The 17,399-nt window shown below is 40.7% G+C and overlaps 1 protein-coding gene and 1 pseudogene across 1 annotated transcript in view; one reads left to right on the top strand and one right to left on the bottom strand.

Annotated features, from left to right (window-relative positions):
• The window catches only part of LOC115865317 (zinc finger protein 709-like), a 41,035-nt gene that overhangs the window by 13,853 nt on the left and 9,783 nt on the right, over positions 1-17,399 (top strand). The window contains exon 2 of the mRNA XM_030879980.2: positions 11,099-11,149. Within this exon, the coding sequence (XP_030735840.1) occupies positions 11,147-11,149 (3 nt within the window). The 5' untranslated portion in view covers positions 11,099-11,146. The remainder of the gene's footprint in view (positions 1-11,098; positions 11,150-17,399) is intronic.
• Positions 4,037-5,535, bottom strand: LOC115865537 (ETS domain-containing protein Elk-4 pseudogene; annotated as a pseudogene).

Here is a 17,399-nt window from a genome sequence, read left to right on the forward strand (position 1 = left end):
AAGATAAATAAGCTACAAGCATATATTGTCCAACATAGGGAATATATTCAGTATTTTATGACTATAAAATTGTGAATCACTATGTTGTACACCTGTAACTTACATAATACTATATATCAACTATACTTCAGTAAAATAAACTTCAAGTAAATAAATAAAAATAATGTCAAACACCATCCAGTTCTACAAAAAGTAAGCCATTAGTTGATACAGTTGCTGACTTCCCACACACTATGAAATGAATTCAGGGATGAGATCAGGAATGAGGCACCCTGTGCTCTGGGAAAAGTGGAAAAACAGGACTTTAGATAGTTAGATATTGTCAGTAAAAACTTTATGAACCCCAATTTTGCATTTTCCTATACTTAGAAAAGCGCTAAAATCATCAATGAAGATATCTCTTCCTCATGACTAAAAGTAACCTTCTATTACAAAAATGTGTGCTTGAGTGCACATACCCCTTCTCTAAATCACTGGTATATGGAACTTCAAACTTACTGTTTGGAGCAGTTCCTCAAAGCTACCTGAGAAGCTGTCTCCTGCTACAGTCCTCAGTAAGTCCATAAATAAAACAAAGTCACAGATCTCACATCATATGTTTTTCTTTCAGTTAACACGTGTAATCTCCAATCTGTCATGGATCTAAGAAGAGATATTGCTCTTCTCGTTGTTCAGTTTTTTCCCAGTTGTGAGGATGAGAATAATCACTCAGAGCTGTTTACATACTGGAAGAAAAACCATCCATTCGGGTTTTTTTTTTCTATTTTTCCTTTCTAAGACTATACCACTTTCAATTATTGATTCTACTGCTAGTGCCCATGGAGCTGGTTTCAGAGTTTTTCTTTTGTGACCAATGTGCCTAAATACATCATACTGGGATTTCTACCTTTGAATTTCTTATCCTCATCTTCTAAAAATTTCCTACGCTGAATACCTGTCCAATACCTAAAAGGTATTTTCCATGGGTTATCTTCCATTTTATCATTGCCCTTTGAAGACAGGATTAACACCCAACCTAAAATAAATATGATCATATGTTAAGACTGTTGTTGACACATGCATTAAGTTAATAGAAGTAGTATTATTCCACAAAAATACTTTTGAAGGAGAGTAGGGCAAGGTTAAGTGGGTTAAGCTGGCTTGTCAAAAGTTAATGTGTTGCCCCTTTAAGGTGTATAGGAGTAGAGCCTACAGGTTTTAAAGGTTTGACCCTCTTACACACTGGCACAGAAAAAGGAACATGAGTAAACCTTCCTAACTTGTTTATCCATTGTGGGCCAGGAAGGGTGACTAGGTATGTAAATCCAATTAAAAGTCAAATATCAAACTCCCATGTAATTCTTTTTGGCTGCACTATTGTAAATATCATGGTGAATCAGGAAAACATACTCACTAGCACTGTGAACAGCATCAAGTGCTTCCCACACAAATTAGACATTATAAAGGTATAATCTAGAGAACAGTGGAATCAGAAAATACTCCCAATCGTAAAACTCTGAAATACTTTCTCGGTGGAGACATGAAGCCTTCCAGAAAAAAATCAGACTCTCATGGATCTTCATGTGGGACACCAGGGGAAAATCACTTCTATGAAAATGAAAATCAAAAAGTTGATGGTGGTTTGGGGGATGCTCTTGACTACAAGGGCACTGAATCTGGAAAATAAGCTGGAAGATGGTGTCCTTGAAGCTTCTATGTATCTGTCTGTCTCCCAGTGTGGTGGCTCCAAAATCGGAAGAATGCCTTCTCTGCATCTGCTTTAAAATCACACACAGATGAGCTGTTGGTAAATTCTAACAAGGAACCACAAAGAGGATTGATTCTGGAAAATCTAGGCCCTAACGTTACTCACAGGCAAGGTATCTCCAACTCTAGATTTTTCTTGTCCTATCGCAAGTCTCTCTTCTTAATTCAAATTCTATTCAACAAATACCAGTCAGAAGGAAAGACAAAAAGCAAACAGGAAAATCATAATTTACATAAAAGTGTAGTCTTTGACAACCTTGCCATGCATTAAAATTTATTCCAAGTGTTTAATAGAATGGAAAACTGAAAAAAGCTCCTGTATCCACAAGCCCCCCAAAAGGACATTTCTCAATATTTATTTATTTATTTATTTATTATTTATTTTGGCTGCGTTGGGTCTTCGTGGCTGCGCGCGGGCTTTCTCTAGTTGCGGCGAGTGGGGGCTACTCTTCGTCGCAGTGCGCAGCCTTCTTATTTTGGTGGCTTCTCTTGCTGCAGAGCCCAGGCTCTAGGTGTGCAGGCTTCAGTAGTTGTGGCACGAGGGCTCAGTAGTTGTGCTCGTGGGCTCTAGAGCACAGGCTCAGTAGTCATGGTGCACGGGCTTCGTTGCCCCGCGGCATGTGGGATTTTCCTGGACCAGGACTTGAACCCATGTCCCCTGCATTGGCAGATGGATTCTTAACCACTGTGCCACCACGGAAGCCTGTGAAATAAAAATTCTTAAATACTGGAATGTAACACTGGATTTTTTTTTCCCCCTGAAATTTACCCTTCTTGCCTCTTTGAAAATATTTTATACGGTCTTTCAAGCTCTATTAATTAAGTACATTTTACACTATTGAAAAAAGAAATTTAAATAAGTGAGTAAATCTTCTGAAGGGCACTAACCCAGAGATGGGCAGTGGTCACAGGTTAGCTCGTCCAGAAAAGTTTGAAAAAAAAAACCCTCCACAAAATGATTTCCCATAGGATGTCTCTTCCAAGAAAAAAAAATTGGGAGGAGAAGGGATTTCATACACCTACTTCCAAGTGGTTATTCTCGGCTTTCCCCTCGTGTAAAACATCCACAGACCGCCCCTCTCCCCAGTGCAATCCACGACTCTGCGCAAATAGGATAAACAATTAAAATACTGGGTGTGTTTAAAATACACCACGGGAGAAGAATAGTTGATAGATGATGTGAATCGGAGAGGGGAAACTGACTTTGGGAAGGCGGGGAGCGCTCTGGAAATTTCATGAGTTCTTGCCAGCCCTACTAAGAGCTGTTCTGCAGGTCGGTTCCATGCCTGGCCACACAGCCTTACACCAAGCCCTTGATCCCTGGAGGACATAAGACCCTCTTCTTCCAGGCAGGACTGGCCTGGGCCATCCTCTTATCACAGGCAATCCCAGGCCAGGGAAAAGTTCTGTCTAGGTGCAATTGGAGAAAAAAAGGACATCCACGCCTGTGCGGAGCATCGCCCCACCCACCTGCCCCAGCGGCCTCCCGTTTGGACAGATTCCCAATACCCCGCCCCCAAGTACCTGAGTGACAACCTGCGAGAGAAAGCCTGACTCAGCAGAATCACTTAGCGCCGCTGGGATTGAATCTGTCCCCGCCTGGCACTTAAGGTTTGTAACAGAACTTTTCCCTGGCCTGGAATTCCCTGGCATGGAACTGTGCTTCTTGTTAAGAAAGGCAGACACTTAGATGTGAACTCACCGTTTGTAATAAAGAGGCTGGCTCCAGTTTCATCTTTGCGCTTTGACAGCGCTGAGCCTTCCACCCATCCCTCCCCATCCCCACTCATTAGGTACTTAAGCTAAAGAATCCCAGAGCACTTGGCTTTGGTAGGAGGTCTGAATCACTCAGTCCTAGCTGGGTACCAGGACGAATCTCAGTCAAACCACAAGCTGTGAGGTGTGTGCATTAACTTTTCAGCTGTACATTTTACACTGGAAGGAAATTTATTTTAGATCAGTGTTCCCTGTGTGCCTAGAAAACCTCGAAATGTCAGCATGCAAGGCAATTGTATTCCTATTTCCACTGATAGAAGAAAAACAGTAAGTTGTACTGAGAATTGGAAAATACCTTAAAAGTCTTCCTGCCTCCCCTCAGGTTTATTGAAGTATAACTAACTAATAAAACTGCATTTAAAGATTAAAACATGATGATCTGATACACTTATACTGTATTGTATAATTGAAATTTATGAAGAGTGGATCTTTTTTTTTAAGGGAACCCTAAAAAATGCATTTTAATGGGGAATGGCAGAAATCACAATAGACTATTATCATCATTGTGGAAGTATTAATCGCACACTTTAAATATATTCATGTTCAATGTCTCTCTGTTTATTCGTTGTTTCTCCCGTTCCACAAGTGCATAGGTTGTTTTCTGTAGATCTGTGGAAAATGGGCCAGGGGTGGAAGGTCCATACAGGCTAGACAGAGTGAAGAGCCCATGACTGTTCAGCACAGAAGGAAACTGGAAAAGTGTGTTAGTACCTTGCAGTCTGGCTGGACTTAGGGGAACAACAGGGCTGAGAGTACTCCAAAAGTGGATACTGGAGACCAAGGCACTCAGAGTCAAGAAGGGTGTCTGTGAAAATAATCCTAGCATAATAATCAGTGGGCTTGGATCACTGCCTGTGATCATGATGGTTGGTGCTAGCTCTAACCCTTTGGGTTTCTTGGACTTTGATGAATTGCTTGTTTTGTCTTTTTCTGGCAAAGCTGAATCCTGATCTTGAGGCTCCATGTCTGCGTCCATGTCTGGGTCCATCTCTGGGCTGGAACTCAGCGGTAGTGAAGGTGTTCTAGGAGGTTCCTGAAAAGGGCAAATGGACGAAATAGGAGGTGTGGTGGTAAAAGTGGCAGTTGCACTGGATGCAGAAGTTGGTGCTTCTAGCGAAGGCAGTTTGGGGGAAGACAAAGTCTCCAGCGCTTGGGCAGTTTCTTTGGAAGACAGAGAAATACTTGGGTCAGTTGAACTGGTGGCAGCGAGAAGTTCAACTGGTGGCTTTTTAGAAGGTGTTACAAATTTGGTAACAGATGGTGTTGGCTCCTGAGGGGATTTTTTTCTCTGCCAATTTCTCAGCTGGATTCTCAACCTTTATAGATTTGAAAAGCTTCCTATTGGAGGAGTTCAAAGATCTGAGGGTAAATGGAGAATATAAGCCAGAGTGTCTGTAGTCACTGCAGCTAGGGGTCTTGGCACCAGGCTGCGGTGGCTTCTTTTTCCCTCCATTCTCTTCATCTATGGAGCTCTCGCTGCTGACTTCACTGATGCGTAAAGCTTCAGTCTCCCTCAAGCCTGCCCGCTGGCATAGGAACCGTATTCAAAATCTCTGGGTGCGAGACAAACTTGTACACAAACTTCTGACCCCTCACGTTTTCAATGATATTCTTCATATAATAGTATCTGAGGGGTCAGCTGTGTTTGTCATAATTCATGTTAGGCTTGTTATTTTGAATCCCTCAGAGACGAGCCACCTCTTCTGCCTGCAAATGCTTGAACTCCCCGTCATTAGAGGTCCAGCAGATCATGTGATCGTTCTGAGGCTCCTTTAGGAGCTGAAGGAGGAACTGCCACAGGGTGATGGCATTGTTAAGAGCAATGAACGAGGCCACTTGCGAGGCTGCCTCAGGGTCTCTGCCTCAAACATGATGCCTCTCTCCACCGGCCACCTCCTCACGCTGGAAACTCGAGGACAGCACCGCGGCCACTGTGACCCCTGTGGCGGAGCTGGAGAAGGCGGCGGCAGCCAAGCCATTCGTTGCAGCAGCCAGGCCTGCCAGTCGCTCCATGCCTGCTAAGAGAGTGGATCTTAAGCATTCCGACCACACAAACAAAAATAAAGATAGTTAGGACTTCCCTGGTGGTCCAGTGGTAAAACTCCGCACTCCCAACGCAGGGGCCCGGCTTCCGTCCCTGGTCAGGGAAATAGATACCACATGCCGCAACTAAGAGTTTGCATGCTGGAACTAAAAGAGCCCGCATGCTGCAAGGAAGATGGAAGATCCCGCATGCTGCAACTAAGACCCAGCACAGCGAAATAAAAAAAACAAAATGATAACTAAGTGAAGTGATGGATATTAATTAACCTGGAAATTCTTATACTCCCAGGAGACTTAATTGCAAAACTCTTTCATTGCAAAACACTTCATGCATTGACTTATTTGAACAACTTTATTGAAATGTATGGCACATACTGTGGAAGGCACCCATTAAGTATACATTTTCATGCTTTTAGTATATTTGTAGATACATGCATTTATCACTACAGTCAATTTTTGAAGATTTTCTCACTTCAAAAAGAAACTCTTCTACTCTTTAGCTGTCACCGCTAATCTTCCCATCTTCCTCCTCCAATCCCCGGCCTTAGAAAACCACTAATCTGCTTTCTTTTTCTCCATCCTGGTCTTTCATATGAAAAGAATTCTATAGTATATGGTCTTTTGATTGACTCAGCATGATTTTTTTCAAGGGAAAATTATAAATCAATATTTCCTTCATTTTACATCAGAATAACATTTTATTGATTGGGTAAAACACATTGTTTACCTATTCATCTGTTAATGGAACTTTAGATGTTTCTACCTTTTGGCTACTATGAATCACATTACTCCAAAATTCATGTGTAAGTTTTGGCCAAATAAGTATTTTCATATTCTTGGGCATATACCGAGGAGTGGGATTGATGGGCCATATGATAACTCTAGGTTTAATATTTGAGGAACTCCCAGAACTTTTTCCAGAGTGGCTTCGCTATTTTGTCTTCATTCCAACCTGTATGAGAGTTCAAATTTCTCCATCTATCCTGGATAAAAATTATTACCTCACTTTTTGATTTTAGCCATCCTAGTTTTTGTGACATGGATTCTCATTGTGGTTTTGATTTGCATCTCCTTGATGACTAATAATGGCCAGAATCTTTTCATATGCCCTTGGTCATTTGTATATTTTACTTGGAAAAATGTGACTTCAGATGCTTGTCACATTTAATATTGAGTTAATTGACTTTTTATAACTAACTTATAAGAAGTCTCTAGATATTTTCAATATAAGTTCTGTTTTAAATATATGATTTGCAAAATTTTCTTCCGTTCTAAGGGTTGTATTCACTGTCTTGCCTTAAAAGTTTAATTTTTATAATATACACATACCATAAAATTTACATTTTCATCATTTTAAGTGTATAGTTCAGTAGTACAAAATACATTGACATTGGGAAACCAATCTGCAGAACTATTTTCATCTTTCAAAACCAAACTCTATACCCATGTTGACATAAACAAATAGGATGTCAATTATTTTTCCAGCAAAATATGTGTTTATCCAGGATTAGCAAAGAATTGTAATTTGGGGTCAGCAACCTTGGCATGCAAGTTCCCCTGCAGCAAGGAGAGTATTCTTTTAAAGAAGGGAAAAGGAAGTTGGGAGGTCTATAGTAAGCAAAGAGTTTTGCACAGCAAAGAAACCATAAACAAAACAAAAAGACAATCCACAGAATGGGAGGAAATATTTGCAAATGATGTGACTGAAAAGGAATTAATCTCCAAAAGCTACAAAGAGCTCATGCAGCTCAATATTAAAAAAACAAACAACCCAATCAAAAAATGGGCAGAAGACCTAGATAGACAATTCTCCAAAGAAGACATACAGATGGCCAAGAGACATGTGAAAAAATGCTTAACATTGCTAATTATTAGAGAAATGAAAATCAAAACTACAGTGAGATATCACCTCACACCAGTCAGAATGGCCACCATCAGAAAGTCTACAGACAATAAATGATGGATGACAGATGAATGGATAAAAAGAAGTGGTACATATGTACAATGGAATATTACTCAGCCATTAAAAAGAATGAAATAATGCCATTTGTAGCAACATGGATGGACCTAGATGTCATACTGAGTGAACTAAGTCAGAGAAAGACAAATATCGTATGATATCACTTATATGTGGAATCTAAAAAAAAAAAAAGATACAATAAACTTATTTACAAAACAGAAACAGAATCACAAACTTAGAGAACAAACTTATGGTTACCAGAGGGGCGAGGGGGAGGGATACTTAGGGAGTTTGGGATTTACATGTACACTACTATATTTAGAATAGATAACCAGGGACTTCCCTGGTGGTCCAGTGGCTAAGACTCCACACTCCCAGTGCAAGAAGCCTGGGTTTGATCCCTGGTCAGGGAACTAGATCCCACATGCTGCAACTAAGAGTTCACACGCCGCACCTAAAAGTTCTGCACACCAGAACTGAAGATCCCGCATGCCACAACTAAGACCGGGCATAGACAAATAAATAAATAAAATGGATTAACAACAAGGACCTACTGTATAGCACAGGGAACTCTGCTCAATATTATGTAACAACCTAAATGGGAAAAGAATTTGAAAAAAATAAATAAATAATTCACAAGGTGCTTTAAGCTCTCCCTTTTGAGAGTATTCCATCATTAGAGAAAAAAACAAACAAAAAAACAATAAATGATGGAGAGGGTGGGGAGAAAAGGGGTTGTTGGTGGGAATGTAAATTGCTGTACCCGTTATGGAAAACAGTATGTATGGAGGTTCCTTAAAAAACTAAAAACATAGCTACAATATGGTCCAGCAATCACACTCCTGGGCATATATCCAGAGAAAACCATGGTTTGAAAGGATACATGCACCCCAATGGTCACTGAAGTGCTGTTTACAATAGCCATGACATGGAAGCAACCTAAAAGCCCATCGACAGGTGAATGGATACAGAAGATGTGGTACATATATACAATGGAGAAAACCATTCTACTTTTTGTCTCTAGGAATTTAGCTACTGTAGGTACCTCATACCCATGGAATCATACAGTGTTTGACCTTTTTTGTCAGGCTAATTTCAGCTAGCATAATGTCCTAAGGTTCATCTATGTTGTAGCAAGAGTAAAATTTGCTTTCTTTTTAAAGCTAAATAATACTCTGATGTATGTATGCACCGTGTTTTTTTTGTCTATTCAACTGTTGATGGACACTTGAGTTGCTTCCACCTATGGCTACTATGAATAATGTGAAATGAACATATATATCTGTTTTGACATATCTGTTCGAGTCACTGCTTTCAATTCTACTTCAATTGACAGAAGTCGGATTGCTAGATCAGATAGTGACTCAGTTTGCAATTTTTTGAGGAATTGCCTTTTTCTTTTCATACCATCAATACATTTTATATTCCAAGCAATATCACACAAGAATTCCAAAGGATATTTCCACTTTCTTGATAGTTTCCTTTGAAGCACAAAATTATTAATTGTCCAAATTACCTAAAAGAATGAAATTAGAACACTCCCTAGCACCATACATAAAAATAAACTCAAAATGGATTAAAGACCTAAAGGTAAGGCCGGATACTATAAAACTCATAGGCAGAACACTTTTTGACATAAATCCCAGCAAGATCTCTTTTGATCTACCTCCTAGAGTAATGAAAATAAAAACAAAAATAAACAAATGGGATCTAGTTAAACTTAAAAGTTTTGCACAGCAAAGGAAACCATAAACAAACACAAAATATAACCCTCAGAATGGGAGAAAAGATTAGCAAATGAAGCAACCGACAAGGGATTAATCTCCCAAATATACAAACAGCACATACAGCTCAATATCAAAAAAACAAACAACTCAATCAAAAAATGGGAGGAAGATCTAAATAGACATTTCTCCAAAGAAGACATACAGTTGGCCAAAAAGCACATGAAAAGATGCTCAACATCACTAATTATTAGAGAAATGCAAATTAAAACTACAAGGAGGTATCACCTCACATGGGTCAGAATGCCCATCATCAAAAAATCTACAAACAGTAAATGCTGGAGAGGGTGTGGAGAGAAGGGAACACCCCCTACACTGTTGGTGAGAATGTAAATTGATACAGCCACTATGGAGAACAGTATGGAAGTTCCTTAAAAATCTAAAAATAGAACTACCATATGACCCAGCGATTCCACTCCTAGGCATATATCCAGAGAAAACCATAATTTGAAAGGATACATGCACCCCAATGTTCATTGCAGCATTATTTACATTTATAATAGCCAGGACTTGGAAGAAACCTAAATGTCCATCAACAGAGGAATGGATAAAGAAGATATGGTACATAAATACAGTGGAATATTACTCAGCCATACAAAAGAACAAAATAATGCCATTTGCAGCGACATGGATGGACTTGGAGATTGTTGTGCTTAGTGCTGTGGGTCAGACAGAGAAGGTTGGATGTCATGTGATGTTGCTTATATATGGAGTTTAGAAAGGGGGTGCAAATGAACTTGTTTGTAGGGCAGAGGTAGAGTCGAGGGTGTAGAAAGCAAACTTATGGTTACCAGGGGATAAATAGGGAGGGATAAATTGAGAGGTTGGGATTGACGTGTACACACTACTATATGTAGAACGGATAACTGATGGGGACCTGCTGTGTAGCGCAGGGAACTCTACTCAGTCCTCTGTCATGGCCTATATAGGAGGGGAATCTAAGAAAAGAGTTGGTGTATGTATATGTGTGGCTGATTCACCTTGCTGTGCACCTGAGGCTACTACAGCATTGTGGATCAGCTATAGTCCAATAAAAATTAGTAATTAATTAATTTATTTATAAAATTTCCTACCAGTGTAAAACGTACACCTGAGAAGTTAATGAACACACATCATAGCCTGTGGTTTAACTGAGATTTGTCCTGGCACCCAGCTAGGCTGACTGATTCAAATTTCCTACCAGAGCCAAGTGCTCTGGGATTCTTTAGCTTAAGTACCTAATAAGTGGGAATGGGGCAGGGATTGGTGGAAGGCTCAGCGCTGTCAAGGACGAAAGATGAAAATGGAGTCAACCCCTTTATTATAGATGGTGAATTCACATTTAAGTGTCTGCGTTTCTTAACAAGAAGCACAGTTCCGTGCCTGGCCACACAGACTTACACCAAGCCCTTGACCCCTGGAGGACATAAGACCCTCTTGTTCCAGGCAGGACTGACCTGGGCCATCCTCTTATCTGTACTTGCTGCATCTTGAAGCAGAATCAGGAATCCCAGTGCAGGAGGAGCTGCGGAAGACAACTGAGACAATCCCAGGCCAGGAAATGTTGTTTTACCAAGCAAACGTGCCAGGCGGGGACAGGTCCCATCCCACCTCCCACAGGTGGGAGGCATTAGGGGGCGGGGTATTGAGATCTGTCCAACCAGGCGGCCGCTGAGGCAGGTGGGCGGAGCGGTCCCCCACTCAGGCGTGGACTTCCTTACCTTCTACAGCGGAGGGATCGCGCGTCTGTTCCGGGTTCACTAACCTGTTAACTTTCACGTACCTTCTGTTGCCCTGTGTTCTGCACTAGTCCTTGGAGTCGTTAGGAGGGACTCAGACAGACCCAGGAAACCTCGAAATGGTGAGTGTGCTGAGCCGGACTGTGGACGCTGCGAAGGGACTGGTCGCAACCGGCCGAAACCGGCCATCTTTTTTGACCCGGTCACTTCGCGGTCAACTCCGGAGTCTGCGGATACGCGGGGGTCTGGGGCGCTGCTCGGACCTCAGTCCCCTCCGGGTCTCAGTGGCGGGGTTGGCCCGGCACCTCGGACCCCGGGCGTCCTGTTCGGTCACTTCGCTGCAGGAACTTTGGCCCCGGAGCCTCACCCGGCTGCTCTGCAGCCCCTCTTCTCCCCCCAGATTGTGTGGTGACCTCAGTCACGGCCTTCAGGTGACAACTGGGACTCGTTCTCCAGGGTTCGGTCGTGGGATTAGCTGTGGTCTGAGGGGTCTCAGCCTTTCCTTTCTGCCCCAGGGGGCACCCGTTTTGATAGGGATAGAATAGGATAGTTACACTGGTAGTTGTAGAAGTCCCAGTAGGGGATTGTAAATAGCGAGGGAAACCTAGGGAACTTTGGGAGACCACTGTAACTTATTGATCGCTCAAGAAAGCTATCGAAAATGTTGTGGAACCAATCAGGCCTCCTTAAGTATAAAGCCATAAATAAAAGCATGAGATATGCCCCAGATCATTAAGTGAAAGAAAAAATGAGACCTGCATTCTGCTGGTCGAGTTCAGCAAGGTAATGATCCTTAACACCAAGGACAGGAATTTTAAGAGAAATGTGACATTCCAAAGTAGGAGACCCTCATTATATGGAGACTTGAGATGAAACAACATACTTTAGTGTATGTTACCACCTTTCTCCTGATTTGAATAAGCTCTACGACAGTCCTAGTTTGACCTCCTAGGGTCAGACACACTCCTATGCCATAGGAAGGAGGAGCTAGTGACCTAAGCCTGACATCTACTCGAAGAATGAGGAAGAAGGCAGTCTTTTTCCCCTTCCCCACTTTCCTTTGACTATAAAAATATAGCCCACTTAATCCTCAGGGCAGAGCCCCCCTGCCTGCTTGCGTCTCTTGCAAGCGTCCTATATTAATAAATCTACATCTTGCCTATCTCTTCGCCTCTTGCTGAATTCCTTCTGCGCTGTGACACAAAGAACCCGAGCCTCAGTAAGTCCAACACCAGGTGAGTGATTCTAATTAAAAGACCATAGGTTCAAGTCCCAATCTGGGTTTAGGCAGGGTTCGAGTCCCGGCACGTGGGTTCAAGTCCCATCTGACTTACACGGTTTCATTTTTTCTCTGAGTTTTCCAAATGTTTGGGAAGCAGAATTTCAAAGACCTTAGCCCCCCAGAGGAGCTCTTTGTAGGGCTGGCAATAAATCATTAAATTTCCAGATCGCTTCCCTCATTCCCAAAGTCGGTTTCGCCTCTCCGATTCAAATTACCTATCATCTATTCGTCTCCGCAGTGCATTTCAAACAAATATTTTAATTGTTTATCCTAGTTCCGTAGTGACGTGGATGGTATTATTTTGGGGGCGGGGGGTGGTCTGTGGATATTTTACAAGAGCAGAAGCCGACAATGACCACTTGGAAGTGGGTTGTATGAAGTCCTTTCTTCTGATTTTTTACTGGAAACAGATATCCTATAGGAAGTCCTTTCGTGGAGGTTTTTTTTGAACTTTTATGGACGATCTACCCTGCCCATCCCTAGGTTAGTCCCCTTCAAAAGATTTACTCGCTTATTTAAGTTTCTTTCTTCAATAGTGTAAAATAGAGCTTCAAAGTCCATATAAAATATTTCCAAAGAGGTAAGAGAGGTGAATTTCAGGGGGAAAAAAATTCCAGTATTACATTCCATTTGTTAAGAATTTTTTGCTTTTATTCAATCCCTGAGGAAGTGTGGTTAAATTTTTGTGGCCTCTCCTTTACTTTTGGTGGATTTCAAATAAAGTTCCAAGATTTAGACTTGTAGAGGAGAAGTATTCAAGCGTGATTAATTATGTAGTAAATGAAATTGCCTTGGAAGTAATTGACTGACATTTTTTTCTGAAAAGGAATAGATATTTGGGGTTTCCTGGTGAACTAGTAGAAGTGGCTTATAATTTTCTTCTCTCATTTCCACATAAACACTGGATTTGAGTGATTTTGCTGAATTGTTCAAACAGGGTTTGTGTATTTAAAGTATCAGTGGTGGTGGAGAGCACCTGTAGTTGGGAGCAGAGCCTGAGGTCAGTGTCTTCAGGCCAAGGCCCCGTTTGAGCCTGCGAGGGGAAGTACTTGAAGGCCCTCCTATACTTGGAATCATATAGTATATAGCTCTGCCAGATTGGCTTCTTTCTGGTAGCAATATACTTTTGAGCTTTGCTTCATGTGTTTTCATAGCTTGATACTTTATTCCTTTTTATTAGTGAACACTGTTTCATCATATGGATATACCACTGATTATTTGACTCTTGCAAGATATCTTGCTTACCTGGTGACTCATGCCAGTTATGAATAAAGCTCCTACAGGTATTTGTGTATGAGTTTTGTGTGAATATAAGAGTTGATCTCATTTGGACAAATAACAAGGAGTGTGATTGCTGGGTCTTAATATACATACTAAGAGTATATTTTGTTTTGAAAGAGAGCTCCTGTCTTCCTTTGTAGGGGTACCAAGTTCCATTCCCCCCAGCAATGAATGAGGATTACCTTCACATCTATTTGGTGTTTTGCATTTTAGTTATTAAATAGGTGTGTAGTGATAGCTCGTTTTATTTGTAATTTCCTACTGACATTTGACATTGAGCATGTTTTCATATTTCCTGTTTCCCTTCTATATATCTTTTTTTGGGAGCTGTTTGTTCAGATCTTTTGCCCATTTTCAATTGGATTATTTATCTTCTTACTGTTGAGTTTTAATAGTTCCTGGATATTTTGAATACCAGTTATTTATCACATAAGTGTTTTGCAAATATTAGTATTTTTTCATATCCTGTGACTCAGCTTTTCATTCCCTTAACACTGCCTTTCTGAGAGGAGACGTTTTTTATTTTAATGAAGTGAAATTATCCTTTTTTTCTTTTACAGACCTTGTGTTTGTTGTTATATTTGAAAATTCATCACCAAACCCAAAGTGACCTAGATTTCCTTCCATGATATTTTGGAGGAGTTTATTACTTTTGCATTTTACATTTAGATCTGTGATGTGTTTTGAGGCTTTTTTTGTAAAACGTGCAAGTCCTATGTTTACATTTGCTTTGTTTGTGTGTGTGTTTGTTTGTGAATATCCATTATTTACAGCACTATTTGTTTAAAAGATTTTCCTTTCATTTGAATTGCCTTTCCTTCTTTGTCCAAGTTCAGTGTGGGTCTACAGGAAAACAGTTGATTATCTTTCAATCTTGAGATATGTCTTCTATTTTTTTAATAAATTTATTTATGTTATTTATTTGGCTGCTTTGGGTTTTCGTTGCTGCGCGTGGGCTTCTCCCTAGTTGTGGCGAGCGGGGGCTACTCTTCGTTGCGGTGCGTGGTCTTCTCATTGCGGTGACTTCTCTTGTTGTGGAGCACGGGCTCTAGACGTGCAGGTTTCAGTAGTTGTGGCATGTTGGCTCAGTAGTTGTGGCTCACAGGCTCTAGAGCGCAGGCTCAGTAGTTGTGGCACACGGGCTTAGCTGCTCCACGAAATGTGGGATCTTCCCAGACCTGGGCTCAAACCCGTGTCCCCTGCATTGGCAGGTACCTTCTTAACCACTGCGCCACCAGGGAAGCCCAGGATATGCCCTCTTAATTCCAAGAGTTATCTGTTGTTGGAGAATCTTTAAGATGTTTCACAGAGATAATTATGTCCTAGAGACCAAATATTTGAATTTACCTACAGGATACATGAATATATTCTTTTTCAGGAAGTAGAAGTTCCCTCTATTACTTGTTTGTGATTAAAAATGGATGCTGTATTTTACCAAATCCTTTGAAATTTTCATTTCCCCCTTTGTTCTTTTCTGATATTTCCTTTTACCCTCTGTCTTCCCTTATAGGCATATTGATTAGATGTTTATCAGTGTTATTAATCTTGTCAAAGAACTAGCTTAAAAGTTTTTTTCTCCTTCAATTACCCACAATTACATTAATTTCCTTTCTGATTTTTATAACTTTATTTTGTGATTATATCATCTTCTCTTTATTGTTTCTTTTTTTTGTGGTACGCGGGCCTCTCACTGTTGTGGCCTCTCACTGTTGTGGCCTCTCCCATTGTGGAGCACAGGCTCTGGACGCGCAGGCTCAGTGGCCACGGCTCACGGGCCCAGCCACTCCACGGCATGTGGGATCTTCCCGGACCGGGGCACGAACCCATGTCCCCTGCATCAGCAGGCGGACTCTCAACCACTGCGCCACCAGGGAAGCCCTCTTTATTGTTTCTTAAGGTAGATGCTTGTGTTGTTGTTTACAGACCTTTGTTTTTTCCCAGTTGATGATGACATAAATTTCTCGGTAGGCACTGCTTTTGCTACATGCCACAATTTAGCTCAAAACAAATCTTAATTTCTCTTGAGACTTCTTCTTTGATCCCATGCATTACTTAGAAATATGTTGTTGAACCTCTGTGTGTTAGGGGTTTTTCCAAATCTCTTGCTTGTATTGATTGCTAGATGAATGCCTTTGAGTTCTAGGAGCATGGTTTGTATGATTTTTCTTCTTTCAGATTTGTTAAGGTATGCTTTATGTCCCAGAAAGTGTTCGGTCTGGTTGAATGTTTCATATGAATTTTAGAAGAATGTGTATTCAGCTCTTGTTGCATGAAGTGTTCTTTAGATTACAATTACATTTAGTTATTTCATAGTATTCCTCAAAGCAAGTCTGTCCTTCCTGATTTTCTGCCTGCTGTTATATACAGCTTATGATAAGGGGGTGTTGATGTATGACTATAATAATGGATTTATGTATTCCTCCCTGCATTCTTCATGTCTTGCCTTATGTATTTTGCCGCTTTGTTGCTATGTATGTACACATGAAGGATTGTTATGGCTTCTTGCAGAATGGACCTTTTTGTCATTATGTAAAGTCCTTTCTACCCCTGAGATTTCCTTGGTCTGAAATCTGCATTCTCTGAAGTTCATATATGAGTGCCAGCATTCTTTTGGTTAGTTTTGGCATGGTGTATTTATCTCCATTGCTTTATTTCTCATCTGCCAGTGCCTTCATATTTAAAATGAGTTTTTGGTAGACTACATTTAATTGTAGTTTTAAAAATCACATATTATGATATCAGAAAGGGAAAGTAAAAAAAAACAGTATGCACCGAAAAAAATAAAATACTTTGGAACAAACCTGACCAAGGAGGTGAAAGAGATATGTTGAGCACCATAAAACATTGATAAAGGAAATTGAACTGAATCAAAAAATGGAAAGCTGGGCTTCCCTGGTGGCACAATGGTTAAGAATCCGTCTGCCGATATGGGTTCGAGCCCTGGTCCGGGAGATCCCACATGCCGTGGAGCAACTTAGTCCATGTGCCACAACTACTAAGCCTGCACTCTAGAGCCTGCACGCCTAGAGCCCGTGCTCCACAACAAGAGAAGCAACTGCACTGAGAAGCCTGCACACCACAAGAAAGAGTAGCCCCCACTCGACACAACTAAAGAAAGCTCGCGTGCAGCAGTGAAGACCCAATACAGCCAAAAATAAATAAATAAGTTTATTTTTTAAAAAATGGAAAGCTAACCCATACTCTTGGATTGGAGGAATTATTTTTGTTAAAATGGCCATAGTACCCAAAGTAATCTACAGATTTAATGTGATCCCTATCAAATTACTCATAACATTTTTCACAGAACTAGAACAAATAATCCTAAAAGATATATGGAACTGTAAAAGACCCAGAATTGCCAAAGCAGTTCTGAGGAAAAAAGAAAAAAGCTAAAGGCATAACCCTCCCAGATTTCAGACAATAATACAAAGTTAAAGTTGTCAAAACAGTGTGATACTGCCACAAAACCAGAAATATAGACTCAATGGAACAGAATAGAGAGGCCAGAAATAGACCCACACACCAATGGTCAATTAATCTTTGACAAAATAGACAAGAATATACAATGGGGAAAAGACGGTCTCTTCAGCAAGTGGTGTTGGGAAAGTTGGACTGCCTCATGTAAATCAATGAAGTTAGAACACACCCTCACACCATATACAAAAATATACTCGAAATGGCTTAAAGACTTAAATGTAAGACATGACATCATAAAATTCATAAAAGAGAACATAGACAAAACATTCTCTGATATAAATTATACCAATGTTTTCTCAGGTTGGTCTCTCAAGACAATAGAAATAAAAGTA

Source organism: Globicephala melas, chromosome 3 (assembly GCF_963455315.2).
Source record: "Globicephala melas chromosome 3, mGloMel1.2, whole genome shotgun sequence".
In the NCBI taxonomy this organism is placed as follows: Eukaryota; Metazoa; Chordata; class Mammalia; order Artiodactyla; family Delphinidae; genus Globicephala; species Globicephala melas.